The 16,851-nt window shown below is 36.8% G+C and overlaps 1 protein-coding gene across 1 annotated transcript in view; it reads right to left on the bottom strand.

The window, feature by feature from the left end:
* Positions 1 to 16,851, bottom strand: part of SEMA3A (semaphorin 3A) — a 170,990-nt gene that overhangs the window by 27,833 nt on the left and 126,306 nt on the right. Inside the window, exons 7-11 of the mRNA XM_048934056.1 lie at positions 8,432 to 8,574; positions 7,316 to 7,430; positions 7,146 to 7,215; positions 5,473 to 5,617; positions 404 to 623 (exon numbers count right to left, since the gene is read on the bottom strand). Coding sequence (XP_048790013.1) covers positions 404 to 623; positions 5,473 to 5,617; positions 7,146 to 7,215; positions 7,316 to 7,430; positions 8,432 to 8,574 — 693 coding nt within the window. The remainder of the gene's footprint in view (positions 1 to 403; positions 624 to 5,472; positions 5,618 to 7,145; positions 7,216 to 7,315; positions 7,431 to 8,431; positions 8,575 to 16,851) is intronic.

Below are 16,851 nucleotides of genomic sequence, written 5' to 3'. Positions count from 1 at the left end.
TGGCACACAAGACATTTTTCTTACTTGGAAACATTCCTCATTCATTAATGTTTCTTATGATGTGCTTCAAAATGGGTACCTCAAAAACTCCATTTTAATACTAAATTATAATTAATAAGGCAAAATATTTCTAATAAAATTCCCTAATAAAAGTAGTTGGATAAAGTAGTTTGATCTTACTCCAGCTGGCAATGCTCCTAAAGAATTAAGCAACGCAGTCTGAACCTGTAACAAATGTATTTAACAAAGGCCTACCCACACAGTTTTGAGTCTTGCCCCAGAATTTCATGAGTAAACACTGGAACATAATCCAGCATTCTGTCTTTCAGAATATGAAATTATATCTGATCCTTGCCTTTGCAAGGCCTGGAGGAACACTCAGCATAGTTTCAAAACTTCTCACCTGTGCCAATGAACATAACATCATATTGACCATCTTCTGCATCTACTCGATCTACTACTATCTGTGTGAACTGGTAATCCACATCCGTTTTAATCATGATTGGACGGTTGTTGATGGGGAATACTGGGTTGTACATTGCTGGATGACTTCTTGCAAATGTTATAACTTCATCAGGAAGGTCCTTGGTGGAGTCAAAGCCACCAAATGTTTTACTGGGACACTGAAAATAAAAACGAAGTATTTTCAGTTTAAAACTGAAGAATATTAAGATATGAAATTCCATTTTGTCACAATCATTCCAACATTTTCATTTTATAAATAAACATGACAAGGGATCTAATTGTCTCTTGACAGCAAGAGTTAATTTTGCCATTTAAGGTCTGTGATTAATTTTTTTTTTCATTTTGAATTTGAAAAAACATAGTTAACAGAATATAAATGAACTTTACACATCAGTTTCTTTTCCACTATCAGCTGTAAACAGATTTTTACTCATTTACTGATTTGTGTTAAACTTTATTTGGCAAAAGGAACAAATCCTGAATTTTCTAAAATTATTCAGTCTAAACCAAGCTATTTCAGTATTGGTTTTCTATGCTATAGATAACTAATCTTTTTTGTCACTATTTAGTTTCAGAATATTCTCTTCTGAAGTTGATGGAAATCATTTCCTCTCTTGGAAATCATGCTCTCAAATGCTGAATTTAAAATTCCTGGTTGTCTGCCTCAGCAAGTTTGTGTAATCCATGTAGTTATGACAAAATGGATCCTGTTCTCTCTACAGATATTCTTATTAGTGCAGTTAGCATAGGGTTTGACTAATCTGACAAAATGTGACACCAACAGTACATGTACCTATAAATTAGCTACACAGACTGGGTTCCATTTATCATAAATGGAGAGCATAGGTAAAATTTATTCCCACCTCATTTTCCCGTGGTAATACTTGAGGATGGTGGTTGATCACCACCACCTTATCCCTGTCTCTTCTGTAAAATTTGTAAGTATTTTATGTGTAATTAGAGGTTACTTCAAAGCAACCATTTAATAATGTGTTAGTATTGTTGAAAGGATGAAGAAAATGAGCCACAATTATATTACATCACTAATTTGCCGATACCCAGCAAACAACTTACTGTCCCCTACTGCTAATCTTTCCACAGATTTATATTTAAGATATGTAAGACCTTGAAACCCATTGACAATGATTATACTCAGGACATATACACTTGAAATGCAAACAGCAGATCTAGATACTTCAATATGTTCATACAGGATGTTTTTCAATTAAACTGAAAACCTAAAGGACAACCTCATTAACCCAGAATTCAGACCTTTCAGATGCTCACAAGAAGAAATCAATTGTTTTTACTATCACCTTGATCCAAATTATAAATAATTAATCAGAAATGAAATTAAAAAATCAATGTTGTCAAAAGGAGTAGTTGTTATCCTCAGCCAAGTGATGCTTCAAGCATGTACATGTAAATTGCCCCTTTTTGGCATATTTATTAGAAAGCAAATTGCAGCATTCTATTCCACTATATGGTATGAAAGGAACACAGGATATTTGATTAACACATAGGACACAAACTAAGCAGAAAATAAGTTAGTTATCTATTGTATTTTATTAACATTTGACAGCCTTTTTATTATTATTATATGTTCTTTCTTTCTGCTGAAATATTACTGAAATAAAATTAGATATGCTCTTTATAATCATTGGCCAAACATTTGCCTGTCTGAAAAATTAAGTTTCAAATTCTACACTTCAATTCTAAGTTTGCTTTACATCTTAATTAATATTCTAAATGCAATTCAGTGCTAATTACTCAGCTTAATTTGATAATGATTAATTGGATAATATATTGAAAGTGCTCTAAGGATAAAAATCACTACACGAGAAATAAGTATTGTTAACTGCAGCTGGGAAAAACAGTGAAAAAATCAGTAAATGAATATTCATTTCAATTTTAAATAAATCCAGTTCAGCTGTGTTTCAATTGATTGCATATTTACTTTCTGGCCCACTTTCTAACAAAGGATTTCACCAGCAGCAATCTTGACTAAGGTGTATTTTATGCAGCAAAATCACATAAACCTAACATTAATGTCATTATTCTGTATGTTTAAATAAGATTCTCCATTATGAGAGCCAGATTATTGCTTTAATGCTCTTCTTTCATGAGAATAAATAAGAAAACCTTTTGGTCTTTATTTCTAAAGTACATTATCTACACTGAGTATTAATTCCATCACACATAAAGAAATTGGTTGAAATGAAAAAAATACATTTGTTTGCTGTAATCCTTCCTTTGCCAATAGAGTGAAATGAAATGAACCCAATCATTAGGTGATTTAGCCTCTTCAGAGTCCAGATTGCTTGCAGAGGAATTTCAGCACGCACAACATCTGAAGAGGTAAAAGTCATGTCTTTCTTGTCTTAGAATATTAGAATCATAGAATGATTTGGATTGGAAGGCACCTTAGAGATCATCTTGTGCTGGCCTTCATGCCATGGGCAGGGAGAGCTCCCACTAGACATGTTGCTGAAAGACACTTCCAGGCTGGCCTTGAACACCTCCAAAGGAGGAGATATCCACAATTTACTTAAGTCGTGGTCAGAAAACCAGGAGAAACAGAAAAGACATAATCTTTGATGCTAATGACAAGATTGTTTTTTGACAGCAGTGAGTCTAACTAAAATTATTCATAAATGCAGTTGTCCTGATAAAGGTTGGAGAAATGAGATTCATCTTGGAATCAACTGAACTCTAGTATTTAGTATCTAGTATTTAGTATCTGTCCAGCTTCTGGTTTCCAGTAAGTTATGTCAGGCATTTTGATAAGCTAGAAAAAGTTGACTAGGTTATACCCTAACTGACTTATTAGAAAAACTGAAAGACTAAAGAAAAAGGCACATCCTAGTAGGAATCAAAACAGTTCCAAAACCAAAAAAGAAGATAGACTCTTGGCACCATAAAGCAGAGAAAAATTGAGCTTTGCATCTAAATTCACATAAAAGTAATATTAATTTATGAGATGATTTGGTATATATAAAAATCTTCCCTCATCTACCAAATAATAGCAAAAGATTAAATAGATAAATAACACTCTGTGGAGTTTAAAGGAAGAATCCTGGCAACTTCTGTGTTAAATATGAAGCTGATGTAAAATTGTTTACAAAGTTTTCTACCTTTTCAAAGGAACCTTTCATTTTCTTTTTCTTTACTAATAAGGGGCAAGTCACCAGATGCTCAGGAAGTTTCTTGGCACCTCACCTATGAAATTCCTCAGATAATTCAGCACAGTTTAACTAAAGTGAGATCTGTAGCTGAAATACTCTAAGTAGCTCATGTACTGTTCCTCCCTCCCATTCACATTCTTCTTGGAAAGGAAGCTGAAATCTGACATTTGAAGAAACTTAAAGAATCTTTCTTCTCTATTCTCAACAGATTCAAAGCCATTGAAAGTAAATTGAATTTTATCAGTTTAAGGAAAACAAAAAAACACAACAACAAAAAACTCTTCAGTAAGACATCTCACATTTCAAGATCAGTTTTGTTGTACTAATACAAAAGAATGATTTCAGTGACTACAAATAAAAACAAAACAAAAAAAATCCTCTTTTTCAAAATGTTAGACAACAGGATTAGAATCACTAACAGTAGGAACTGGTGGTCTCAGACTCTCTTTTATTAGCATAATTTACAGTATTACTCTAGCTGTACAAGATGTGACTGCAGTACTATGTAGAACTTGGGCACTACATTCACCTTTAGATAAGAAAATTGTTAATAAGGAAATCTCAACATATCTACATGCTCTTGGTGAATACTAGTATAGACATGTTACAGTGAAATTGTAAGCATTAAATCCATTCTAAGAAATAAAACTTCTGTTATTCTCCAGAATTTATCTTTTAACTCCGGAAAGAATTAGTAACCCCTTTAGCAGCAGGAATGACAAGTGCTAGGTAATCTGGCTGTCAGGGAGCCACTGTTTTCTTTTACTTAGAAAGTCATTTTCATTAGTCCAAGTGTATGTATTGTCTAAATGTTGGAAATCAGTTGAAGGATCAGGTTTGAAATAGCAATTTTAAAACATACCAGACAAAAATAGAAGGCAGATTATTATTATTATTATTATTAATAGTAATAATAATAAAAAATCAAAGCTATTCCTGGATTATTTTCTGCCAGAAGGGAATTTAAGAACAGTTTTTAAGAAATTTTACAGACATATTTTTTTATTTCTACTTATACTTTCATGTATATTTTATCTACAATAATGGTGTTCCAGAATTTAAATAGGTCAAACGGATTGATAGCAGCTAAGTAGCTATCCCAGTGTATATCACAGTGTATAGAATTAATATTTTTCTCATAAATGCCATATCTTTGTAGATTAGTGGCAACTTAGGGGCAGTGAAATATTTCTAGAATGTGATTATATCAGTTTGGAGTTTTAAATATGTATGCCTTATATACACAAATATTTCAGTGATTCATTAACTGTAAAGCGAAGCATGTAGAACATGGAATAAAAAGAAATTTCAGTGGAAGTTATGAAATTTTCGTTGTCTCCCTAATATGCATTTCAGAAATGTGTCTTACTCTACCAGACTGAATGTTGCAAACAAGTTAATATTTCTTAATAGCCAGGCAGATGCTCTGTTTCCTGTTCAGTCTCACCAAGAATGGTTCAGCCAGCATTTGGAACAAGCAGAAATTCCAAGGACAGAATAATGCAGAGTGATTTATTACACATTTGACTTTCAGCAAATTTCTGCAGCTATTGCTCAAGGTTATGTTGAAATTAATACAAATGCCAAAATAATGAAGGCCCAAATGAAACTAGACTACAGATATTGTGGCTTCATAATTTACTAGAAAACCAGTAAATTTTGGACCTAGAGGAATGGTTATCTTTCCCTTTCCCTTCTGCCAGTCTGCATCACAATCTTTTTCAGTTTTTACCTTGGTTCTCAGCTCAAGGGTTGTGTAATCTGTAAAAATATTTTCAATAATTTTCTCTTTTTAGATCGCTAGATTTCTTAGGGTACTTACAGTTCCTGGCCGTGGATATGGAACTCGCCCTTGGTAGGGAACCCACTGGTAGTTTGGGCCATCTCGGTGGGCATAGGGGCCAAGAAATACCCTCCTCACATCAGTCATGCTGTACATACACACTGCTGATCCCTTGAAGATATTACTAAAAATAAGGGGAGAAGAAATCAAATCATATTCTTTAATTTATCAGATTAATCAACTGATAAGCTACGAGATAGTAGCTCATTGCTTTCTAATCAGCATATGCTGATTATCAAAACTCTGACTTGCTCTTGAAACAATTTTAACTTACCTCTTGTGAAAGTTCAGCAAAACTGATATGATCTCCCAGACACTGTGCTAAGCTGATGGCTGTTATTGCACTATTTAAAAACATATTGCTCCCACAAGACCAAAGCCCCAATTATTGTGGCTGTACATATAGGTCTGTTTAATTCTTTTATAAAATTCATATTTTTCAATTTGTTTTAGAAGTTGCTTTCATCATTTGGGCAGTACACACGCAAACTTCAGTGTTGTTTCTTACCTTGAAATTTGTTACAGGAGACAGCAAGTACTTGTAAATGTCTTTTCTATGCCTGGTTATCACTAGCCAGAAAGTGAAAAATCACTATTCTTTCTGTTTAGAGACCTAAAGTTCTGACCTTCACAGGTAAATGTGGTAATGCTCTGTGCTCCCAGTACTGCAAACCTTCCCCAGGCTAAAGCTACAAATAACATTTTGTTCCTGATGAAAGCACAATGAAACCAAAACAGTCAAGTCACAGTTTACATGATTCAATAACAGAACTTGCAAAATTTTTTAAACTTTTCAGATTTAAACAATACTTCTTACTAATACCTCCCCAAGAAGTCAGTTTCTCACACCACAGATTTCCTACATTACGCTTCCCCCAAACAATCTTACTGATGCTTATGTTATTTCTAAAGTTTCTCTTGCTACAAATCAAAGAATCAAAGAAACATAATGGTTGGGTGGGATTTCAGAAGATCAAGCCCAACCCCTCTTCTAGATCAAGTTCCCTTCAATTAGTTACACAGGAAAGCATGCAGGAAGGTTCTGAATATCTCCAAAGAAGGAGAATCCACAACTTCTCAGGTCATATTGTTCCAGTGCTCTGTAACCCTCTATGTAATGAAGTTTTTCCTCATGTTCGTATGGAATTTCCTACATTATAGTTTGTACCTATTGCCCCTTGTCTTGTCACTGACACTACTGAAAAGGGCCATTTAAGTCTCATCATTTAGATGTTCATAAGCACTCCTCCCTCAGTCTTCACCAGACTGAAGAGCTCCAGGTTTCCCAGCTTTTACTCACAAGGGAGATTCTCCAGGTCCCTACTCAATTTTGTAGCCCTCCATTCGACTCTCTCTAGAAGTTCCTCATCTTTCCTGAACTGAGGAGCCCAGTTCTGATCTCCACTATTAAAAGGCAGTTCAACAGAAAGAACAGTCTGAGAAACTGGTAGTCTTTGTGCTACTTGCTTTAGAGCAATAATGTATATTACCCATAAGAAAAGAAACCTAATTCATTACTTCTTACTGCCACTGACATCTCAGTTCAAAGGTTAAGAAAATTTTGTGTTCTTTAAAAACATTTTTAACGAAGGGACCTCTTTAAAACAAGCAGACATCAAATTTCTATGCAAGTAAAATAATACATTCCATACCTGGAAGTTGTAAACACTCCATACACTATTGGATTTTTAGGGTCCTTCGAGTTCATTAGGAACACGTCTTCTGTAAACAATAAGAAGAGATGGAAAAGAAAAATGACTGAAATTCTGTATGGACAATGCCAGAAAACGTTTTTATATTCAAAACCATTTCTGACACTTACGTAATTCATCAAAGTGTGTGTCAATACCATTGGGTCCTGGCACAGAACAAATCAGACGTGCTTTGAGGAAAGTTGTCCACTTGTTAACAAGGCTCCTGTGTCCACCAAAGTCATTCTAATAACAAAAGTATTTTTCATTAATATCTTGTAACAATCTTTGTGTGAAGAATGAATAGAAGGCAGGGAAAATATATTAAACAATCGCAAGATACTACCTATAGAAAACAGAGGAAATAATTCAACATTTACATATAAGAGCATTATAATGTTGCCAATGACATTAATTCTAAATTACATTTATTTTACAATTTATCATTATATATTTCATAGTATCACTTTATAATTCTCATTAGTTAAATAATAATACATATATATATGTATCTATATATATAGTATATATAGCAATGGAAAAATACAGGCAATTCCTAAGCTGCCATATCTTGTTAAATCTTCTGGGGTTTTGTATTCTTAAGTTAAACAAAAGTGGATATACTACTTGCATGTGAACAAAATAGACCCCACACATTTAAGGACCTCATAATTATGGAGGAAATGATTTTCAAGCAGCTATGTATGGGTTTGAGAGAGAAACTGAAATTGTGACTATGGATTAGCATAGGATTTTGCTATGAACATTCTATGTGCCAAAGCTACGTTTATGAATATAATTTAATTTGTAGAAATCTTTTTTAAAGTCTGTCTGAAAATATTTGGACATTTATCAATGGATGGATGATTCAATATGCAATCCTTAAGTCTTCTGGATTGTTGCCCGTTTTTGCAGCTAAATTAAACAGTTATTATGTTAAATCTTCCTTTACTTTTGTTTTAAGAGTTTTCATTAATATGGAAACGGGAAGGCATTAATATTTACTTAAAATTAAATTCTTCAAATGTTGTTGGCCTATCTATAATTATTCCTTTTCCTATAACAGATTTTACTTTTTGCAGAAACATTCTGAAGCTCAGAAGATGAGCGTGATTTTTTTTAAAAAACTAAGTGATTTTCCATCTGGATGATCTCTGTCTCATTGTAGTGTCAGAGATAACACTGAATAGTTTACAGTCAAGAACATTCTCAGAGTGCCTCGTCAGACAAAGAAGTCATCATTTTACCTTACAGATCTGCCCTATTCTGGCGTGAGTGGCTTTTCCAGTGTGCTCTCCATCAATTGCATTTTCACGGAAGAAGAAATAGATTTTGTCATCTTCTGGATTATCACTTTCAGGTATCAGGTGAGCACTAATAAATCTGGGATCTGAAAGACAATGTCATTATTCATGTTACTATTCCATGAATTAAGTCACTTGCCTTCTTTACATGAACTGTGTGACTTCACTTTCCAAGAATCAATCTTTGCATCATATATCTGAATAAAGTACATCCTTACCTTTAGGTGGTGAAAGGTGTTTATATTTCTCTTACCTCTAAAACACGGAAAAGTTTGCTACAGACATTTAATGAGCAGATCTTAACCTTATCATTAGAGTAACTAAACATTTGTGGAATCTCCTTAAAAACTGTGGTATAATATGGCTTCCTCTATGAATTCCTCTGAATAAGAAAGTGGGCAGGCGAGGTAGGAAACCGGCATGGCTCAGCAAGGACCTGCTGAGAGAACTGAGGGCGAAGAAAGGGGTGTACAAGCTCTGGAAACAAGGCTGTGTCACCTGGGAAGAGTACAGGAATGCCGTCCGGACTTGCAGACGTGGGATCAGGGAAGCCAAGGCGCAGGCAGAACTGAACTTGGCAAGGGACGTGAAAAACAATAAGAAAACATTCTACAGGTACATTGGCCAGAAGAGACAGGCCAAAACGGGCGTACCTACATTGGTAAATTTAAAAGGAGAACTGGCTTCAACAGATGAAGAGAAAGCTGAGGTGCTGAATGAGTTCTTCACCTCGGTCTTCACTGGTGGCCAGGATTCTAGTCTTTTTCACGTCCCTGAACCCTGCATCCCCAAACCTCTATGTGGGGACCAAGGAGGTAAATCCCTCCCCACTGTAAGGGCAGAGCAAGTCCGAGAGTGCCTCCTTAGACTGAATGAATACAAGTCTACGGGGCCGGATGGCGTGCATCCCAGGGTCCTGAAGGAGCTGGCTGAGGTGGTTGCCGAGCCGCTCTCCATCATATTTGAGAAGTCGTGGCTGTCAGGTGAGGTCCCGGACGACTGGAGGAAGGGTCACGTCACTCCCATATACAAGAAGGGGAGCAGGGAGGACCCGGGGAACTACAGGCCGGTGAGTCTCACCTCCGTGCCTGGGAAGATCATGGAACAGATCCTCCTGGACAACATGCTCGATCACATAAAGAATGAGCATGTGATCCGAGACAGCCAGCACGGCTTCACCAAAGGAAGGTCATGCCTAACTAATCTTGTGGCCTTCTATGATGGAGTGACGGCATTGGTGGTTGAAGGGAAGGCGACCGATGTCATTTACCTGGACCTGAGCAAGGCCTTTGACATGGTCCCCCACCACATCCTCATCTCCAAATTGGAGGGAAGTGGATTCGATGGGTGGACGACCCGATGGATAAGCAATTGGTTGAAAGGCCGCAGACAGAGGGTGGTGGTCAATGGCTCTATGTCCAGGTGGAGGCCGGTAACAAGTGGTGTCCCCCAAGGGTCTGTCTTGGGACCGGTGCTCTTTAACATCTTTATTAATGACATCAACGAGGGAATTGAGTGCACCCTCAGCAAGTTTGCTGACGACACCAAGCTGAGTGGTGCGGTTGATATGGTGGAAGGAAGGGATGCCATTCAGAGGGACCTCGACAGGCTGGAGGGCTGGGCTCGGGTGAACCTGATGAGGTTCAACACGGCAAAGTGCAAGGTTTTGCATTTGGGCCGGAAGAACCCCAGGCACCTGTACAGGCTGGGAGGAGTGGTCCTTGAGAGCAGCTCGGCAGAGAAGGACCTGGGGGTCCTGATGGACGAGAGACTGAATATGAGCCAGCAGTGCGCTCTGGCAGCTCGAAAGGCAAATGGGATCCTGGGCTCCATCAGGAGAGGGGTGGTCAGCAGGGACAGGGAGGTGATTGTCCCTCTCTACTCGGCTCTTGTGAGGCCCCACCTGGAGTACTGTGTCCAGGTGTGGAGCCCTCAGTACAAGAAAGACATTGAGATTTTGGAAAGGGTCCAGAGGAGGGCGACTAAGATGATCAGGGGGCTGGAGCACCTCCCCTATCAGGACAGGCTGAGGGAGTTGGGCTTGTTCAGCCTGGAGAAGAGAAGGCCGCGGGGTGACCTCATTGCAGCCTATCAATACCTGAAGGGAACCTACACCCAGGAGGGGAGTAAACTCTTCAAAAGGGCTGACAACAGCAGGACTAGGGGAAATGGTTTTAAGTTGAAGGAGGGAAGATTTAGGTTGGATGTTAGGGGGAAGTTCTTTACTAGGAGAGTGGTTAGGCCCTGGAACGGGCTGCCCAGGGAGGTTGTGGATGCCCCGTCCTTGGACGTGTTTAAGGCCAGGTTGGACGGGGTCCTGGGCAACCTGATCTGAATGTGTATGTTTGGTGGCCCTGCTAGGCAGGGGGGTTGGAACTACATGATCCTTGGGGTCCCTTCCAACCCGGGCGATTCTGTGATTCTGTGATTCCTAATTTTATGTATATATTCTTGATTTTTTTTTTTTGTTTATTTGAATGTTTTGATTTTTTATCAATAACCAAAGAAAACAATAATGAGACAGTGTGATGTTCCTAACTTATATATAAAAAAAAAAAGTATTAATATCTTAATGTTCAAAAACTGGGATAAAAATATATCAACAAATGAACATACATAAGATGCACACACTGATTAGCTATTTAAAAAGAAAAAAGTCAGCAGTTTTGGGAGAAAAGTTTATGGAAGTCATAAAAGAAAATTCATACCAGTGGTGAATCTGGTTCATCACTGTATTTTACAGAGATACTTCAGCTGGTATCTTTCACTATATTTGGAAAAAAGAAGGCATAACCAACATCCAACAGATTTACCAATCTGTTTTATAGTCATTTTACATCATGCTGGGATAATTAAGTATGAACTATATTTAACTACTCAAAGAACCCTGTTTCTCTGTGAAATTATAAGCTATTTTAGCGTCGTGCATTAACATCTTTTCAGTGTATGTTTATTGCCATATAATCATGAAAATAATGAACTTTATTTTGTTTTGCCAGTTTGCACTCGGTCCAATGAACCTCATGCCTTAATAAGGATGGCAGTGTTTGTAAGCAACATATTTTATATATTTATATATATACATGCATGTGTTTAGCTGTGTCTATTATACAATTGGGTCATACTTTTTCTTTTATATTTTGTATAATTACTACACTGGAAATATCTTGAAAGTTCAAGATGAGAATCAGTTGAATTCCTACAGATAGCTTTAACAGCGCTCTTTGTTAAATTCCCTGTTACGCCCAGGGAATTTGCCCCATCCCTGGAGGTGCTCAAGACCAGACTGGATCGGTTCCTGAACTATCTGGTCCAGGTGGCTGGCAGTGCTGTCCATAGCAGAGGTTTGGAACTAGATAATCTTTGAGGTCTCTTCCAACTCAAGCCATTCTATGATTCTATGATTTGTTTTTATTAATTCCTAAAATTCAACATGGAATTGACTGCTTCTAAGCAGTAAGTTGAAATTTTCATCGAACAATATGTGCCTAACTCTAGAATTTCACTGTTCTATGGTAATGCTCAGTTCACAGGTGATCATTTTAAATGTGAAAATAGGTCTGTTTTCCTCATAGTTTTCCTCATGGTTTTTCACCACATCATTCATCAAGAATAATTTAATTTGTCATGTGATTGCTTAGCTACCCAGTTGCATAAGATCCTTTTGTAATTCATCACAGACTTCCTTTGTCTCACTGTGCTGAATAACTTAGTATCGTGTGAAAACTTTCTCATCTTGCTGTTCAACTTCTTTTTCAGGTTATTTATGAACACGTTGAACAACAGAGGCCACAGACCAGACCTCTGTGGAACTGCTATTCCCTATAATCTATTACCTGTTTTCTCTTAAAATAAATATTTTTGGACAAATAAAAGCAACAAAAGTCTGTAATCAGCTTAAACTATGCATCCCACAAAGAAGAACTCAAGATACTAAATTTCCTTTATTTTTACCTTACTTAGTGGTTTTCAGTTTATGCTGATAAAAGGCTTAAGATTAATTAACATTGTAACGTGGTTAATATCATGATTATTTTCCATGTGATCTATCACAAGAAATGTGCATCTACATTCTGAAAATCTCTGGCAGCCTGCGGAAGGATTCATCAAAGAAAAAAGACGGCCAGACATTGGTCTGGTCTACTGAATATGAAGAACTTCTGATCCGAATGCACATGGTTACTTTTACAATCTTAAGGTCTTAGTGAAAGAGGTAAGAAAATACATTCAAACAAAATCTAAATGCATTCCCCAAATGTTTGAATGATTTGTCTCCAGCACAATGGGTTTTGTAAATCACAAGATATCAAATTCTAACATAAATCACTATGTTATCAGGCATCAAAATTCTAACTTTATACTGCTTTGCGATGAGCCCATGGGGAGTCCCATTTGAGTCAATACTATTGCTGATATAGTAAGGGTTATACAAACTTGCCCTAGGTTAGCATATTATTATTATTTTCTTTCCGTCTCATAATTTTGCAAATGAAACTAGAACAGTAAGAAAGCCTAGTGTTACAGAAATACGAGAATTATAAAAAAAAATACTGAGAGATTGAAAATATGCATCTAGCAGAGTGGCAGCAGAAGAGAGGGGCTGTGAAGAAGGCAGATGTAATTAAAGTTGTATTCAGAGCATGTGTGAATATGCTTTGTACATACTGCTTAGCAATGGTCATCTGGGAGGAATTCTGATTTTCAGTTAGTGATTAGTAATCCTAACTACATCTTTTGAAAATAGAATGCTCATACAGCCACATATTCGAACATATCTATAGTACATCATGGAATATTTTCTGTGTTTCTTGTGTTTCTTACTGTGCAAACCTCAAGCTGCATTTCTATCCAGATAAGTCAATATGTTTTGGTCAATTAAAGAATGGTTCGTCATGTAATACAAACTTCGTTCTTGTTACTTAGTTTTTTTTGTTTGTTTGTTCTTTTTTTCCCCCCTCTTTCATATTACATCTTGTGCCTATGTAAGGAACCAAATAAAGGGAGAACAGGCTATAGGTGTTCTGACACATATAAACACAGATTAATTTCTGTTCAGAATGAATATAATGATCATATAAGAAATGCCATGATTGTGTGTGTGTATGTTTTCAGAGGGGATTTAGTAGGGTCTTCAGCTGATATGTGGGGTGGTGTAAGCTAGCGATCTGTAGCATGCTCTCTACTGTTTCACTGGCTGAGGATCTGCTTGATCTGCCTGAGGCTTGATGCACACTGGCATTTAACTCTGGGTCTTCAGACTATGCTTACAACTGTTTAGGGCCACGATGAATCAATCAGCCAGATGGCTGGCAGTCACGCAACATAGTACTCTCCATGGACTGTGTAGTGCTTTTGAATTTCTCTTCTTTAATGAAGGGAAGGGAGATGTCCACAGATGAGAGACTTATGCTTGACTCTCCTAATTGCTCAACCATGCAGCAGAAGAAAGAATGTTATCCATGAGGGTATATGTTCAAATATTGAGACTGCGTGTCCTTACATTGCAAAATTAAACAAGTTCAGTATCAGGAGCTTCCCATGGGAATCTTAAAATGGTCCTGTCAGGGCTGACCTATTTCATACATTCAACATAGCTACCTAAGAAGTACTGGAATAAACTTCAAGCAAGTTTTACGGAATAGAAAGTGGGATCTTTGATCCAAAACCACCAATGACAACTGCAAACTCAGTGCACTGTAGGTGTTGTGGATAAATAGGATGACTTCAAATTTCTGTTCATGAACTATAAGATATTTTGAGATTCTAAAACTGCCTCAAATCAGTGGAACACTCGGAAAAGCCATCACAACATTTCAACATGCTCTTGCTTAAAATGATTGTCCTACTAGCTAGAAGTCCAGAAAGCATGTTTTGTTAAAATGGACTTAAGAAATAATTTGACAGCAAATAATTTCCAGTGACTCATTGCTTTAAAAAACACACAACCATATAATGTGGAAGAGTGCTTTAAAAAATAGCATACATCAAACAAACATGTCTGAAACATGTTTAAGCATGATCAAAGGAGAAACAAAGCCATGGCATAAACATGATCAAAATAAAATTGCACCTAAAAGCACTTCTCTGATCTTGTAGCCAATGTGAACAAGCTAAAAATAAAAACTCGTATTTTGATTTAAAGTAATCAGCATCAAGAAGCAGATTATTAAAGTACACACCTTTCTCAGCCTCCTTTAACTAAATGTCCTGATTGTGGAGCTATTTCTCAGCTCCCACATGACACCTTCCTAGCGCCACTTTTTCTGTGCCCTTCTGCAATTACCAGTTCTGCAGACATTTCATTGGCAGCAGCCCATTAAACTGTCCTTCATGAAAAATCTGGCTCTTTATGAAAACGACACCTTGGTCCAGCTGCCTCTATGATTTATAAGCCATTGTTTGCTTAGTTAAGTAATGAAAATGTGTTTTGCTTGTTTCAGCACTTTGGGTTCAGAAAAAGCTAAGGAAAATTGAATTGCATCTGTTCTTTTATAAATGTTATTCTTCAGCAGCAACAATAATGCAGACACATACACAGCAATAGGAAGAAACAACAAAAATCAGAAATTGGATTGATAATAGAACTGTATTAGCATTTTAATGAAGATATATAGACTGGAAGGCATAGAAATTGCTTTTAACTGTCAAGATTGAGCCAGCTGAGGGAACAGAAGCTCAGGTCATCTCTTCATCATTTGGCAGGAACAAAAGGTCAGCTCTCTCAGGAAATGTTTTGTAAAGATTTTGAACTGGATGCCCCTATTATTGTATAGTTATGGTCAAAATGACTAATTTACCAGCTCACAGCAAGAAACTAGGGAAATTTTATGCTCAGTAAAATTGAAATTGCTATAATTTAATGAAAATTACTGGAGAGTGACTAAGACCTGGAGGAGAAAAACAGTGCTAGGGAGTCTGAAATTAAAAATTTAACAAAAAAAAAAAAAAAAAAAAAAAAAGGAAAAAAAAAAGAAAAAAAAAGAAATAGACATTTACTGAGGACTTCATAAATAGTTACAGTGCCTCTCCACTGAGACCCAGCAAAGTCAGAGAAGCAAACACTGTCCTCAGAAAATGTGATCTTGAAATCATAGCAAGCTCCACTACCCACAGAGAGGAGGACTTATAGGACTTATAGCATCAGTCACAGATGTGCTTAACAGAGCCATGAGTAAGTTCACCAGAGGACAAAGCTTTTGATATATGTTGATAAGAGAACTAAATTGCTTTGAGGTTTTAGTCACTCAACTGTAGCATACAAAACACTAAAGCAACCAAAGCTCTTCTTCCAAAGTCTGCTCATTTTAATTCTTCTACTTTCACATATCTCTTGTAAGCAACGAGTCAGGCAAACACAGCTGAGATCTTCTAGATTCACAGTTTAGAACAAAGCTCCTCAACAATAGTGCTGGCATCAGACCACATCCTCAAAGTGGGAATGCTCTCTGCACAACAGGTAACTTCAGGCTGCTATGGAGCTAATAGTAGGGCTTTGTGGTAACTTGCATTCAGACACTGACACAGAAGATAGAAGCAGGGAGAGACCACAGAGCAGATGTGATTTAAATACACTATTCCCAACGCCATGGGCAGGTGGATGTGGCACTTCAATTATCCATGAGTGAGATTATCATCTTCTACAGGGTAAGAAACACTACAGTTACTCATTGGTGTTGCAATAGAAATTCTCATCAGAAAGTTTTAAACGTTCATAACATTTATCAAGTGGTACTTTTTTTGTCTGAGTCAAGCCAGATGGATAGTTAAGAACTATAGTCTTCTAACACTGCTGATGCTATTATCTGGAATAGATTTGGATGCACTCCTCATATCTTTTTTTAAAAACAAACCAAAACAAAAGCACTACTATTGCCTACTGGAAATACTTACGATGACACAGTTGGATTATAGTACGGGCTAAGAAGTCGAAGGTTGAACTAAGGCTTCCTGTATCATCTATTTATTTATTTATTTATTTATTTATTTATATGCATGATGCTTTTACTCATGCAAATTCAGCACCAGGAATCTTGTCCTTACGGTTTCTCACTGCTTTGACTGAATGTCACCACTGCTAATGTGTCAAATGAATTCAAAAAGAGTGTAGTTTTAATTTAGGGTACTTAGCACCCCCATATTGTATAAATGAGGCCTTGAGTGCCAGCCAAGGCATAAATCACCAGCCAGTGCTAGTACTCCGAAATCTACATATAATATTTCCTGTAACTAATATTTTAGCTTATACATGGTGGAGGAAGAAGAAAATATTGAACTCTGATGCAATAATCAGTTTCTGAAGCCTTTGTTCTAAAGAGACAACAATGGTTGTTGTCTCTGGTCTCAATGGAATGGTTAATTATATG

Source organism: Lagopus muta, chromosome 1 (genome assembly GCF_023343835.1).
Source record: "Lagopus muta isolate bLagMut1 chromosome 1, bLagMut1 primary, whole genome shotgun sequence".
NCBI classification, from domain to species: domain Eukaryota; kingdom Metazoa; phylum Chordata; class Aves; order Galliformes; family Phasianidae; genus Lagopus; species Lagopus muta.
This window is presented reverse-complemented; position numbering and strand designations above follow the sequence as displayed.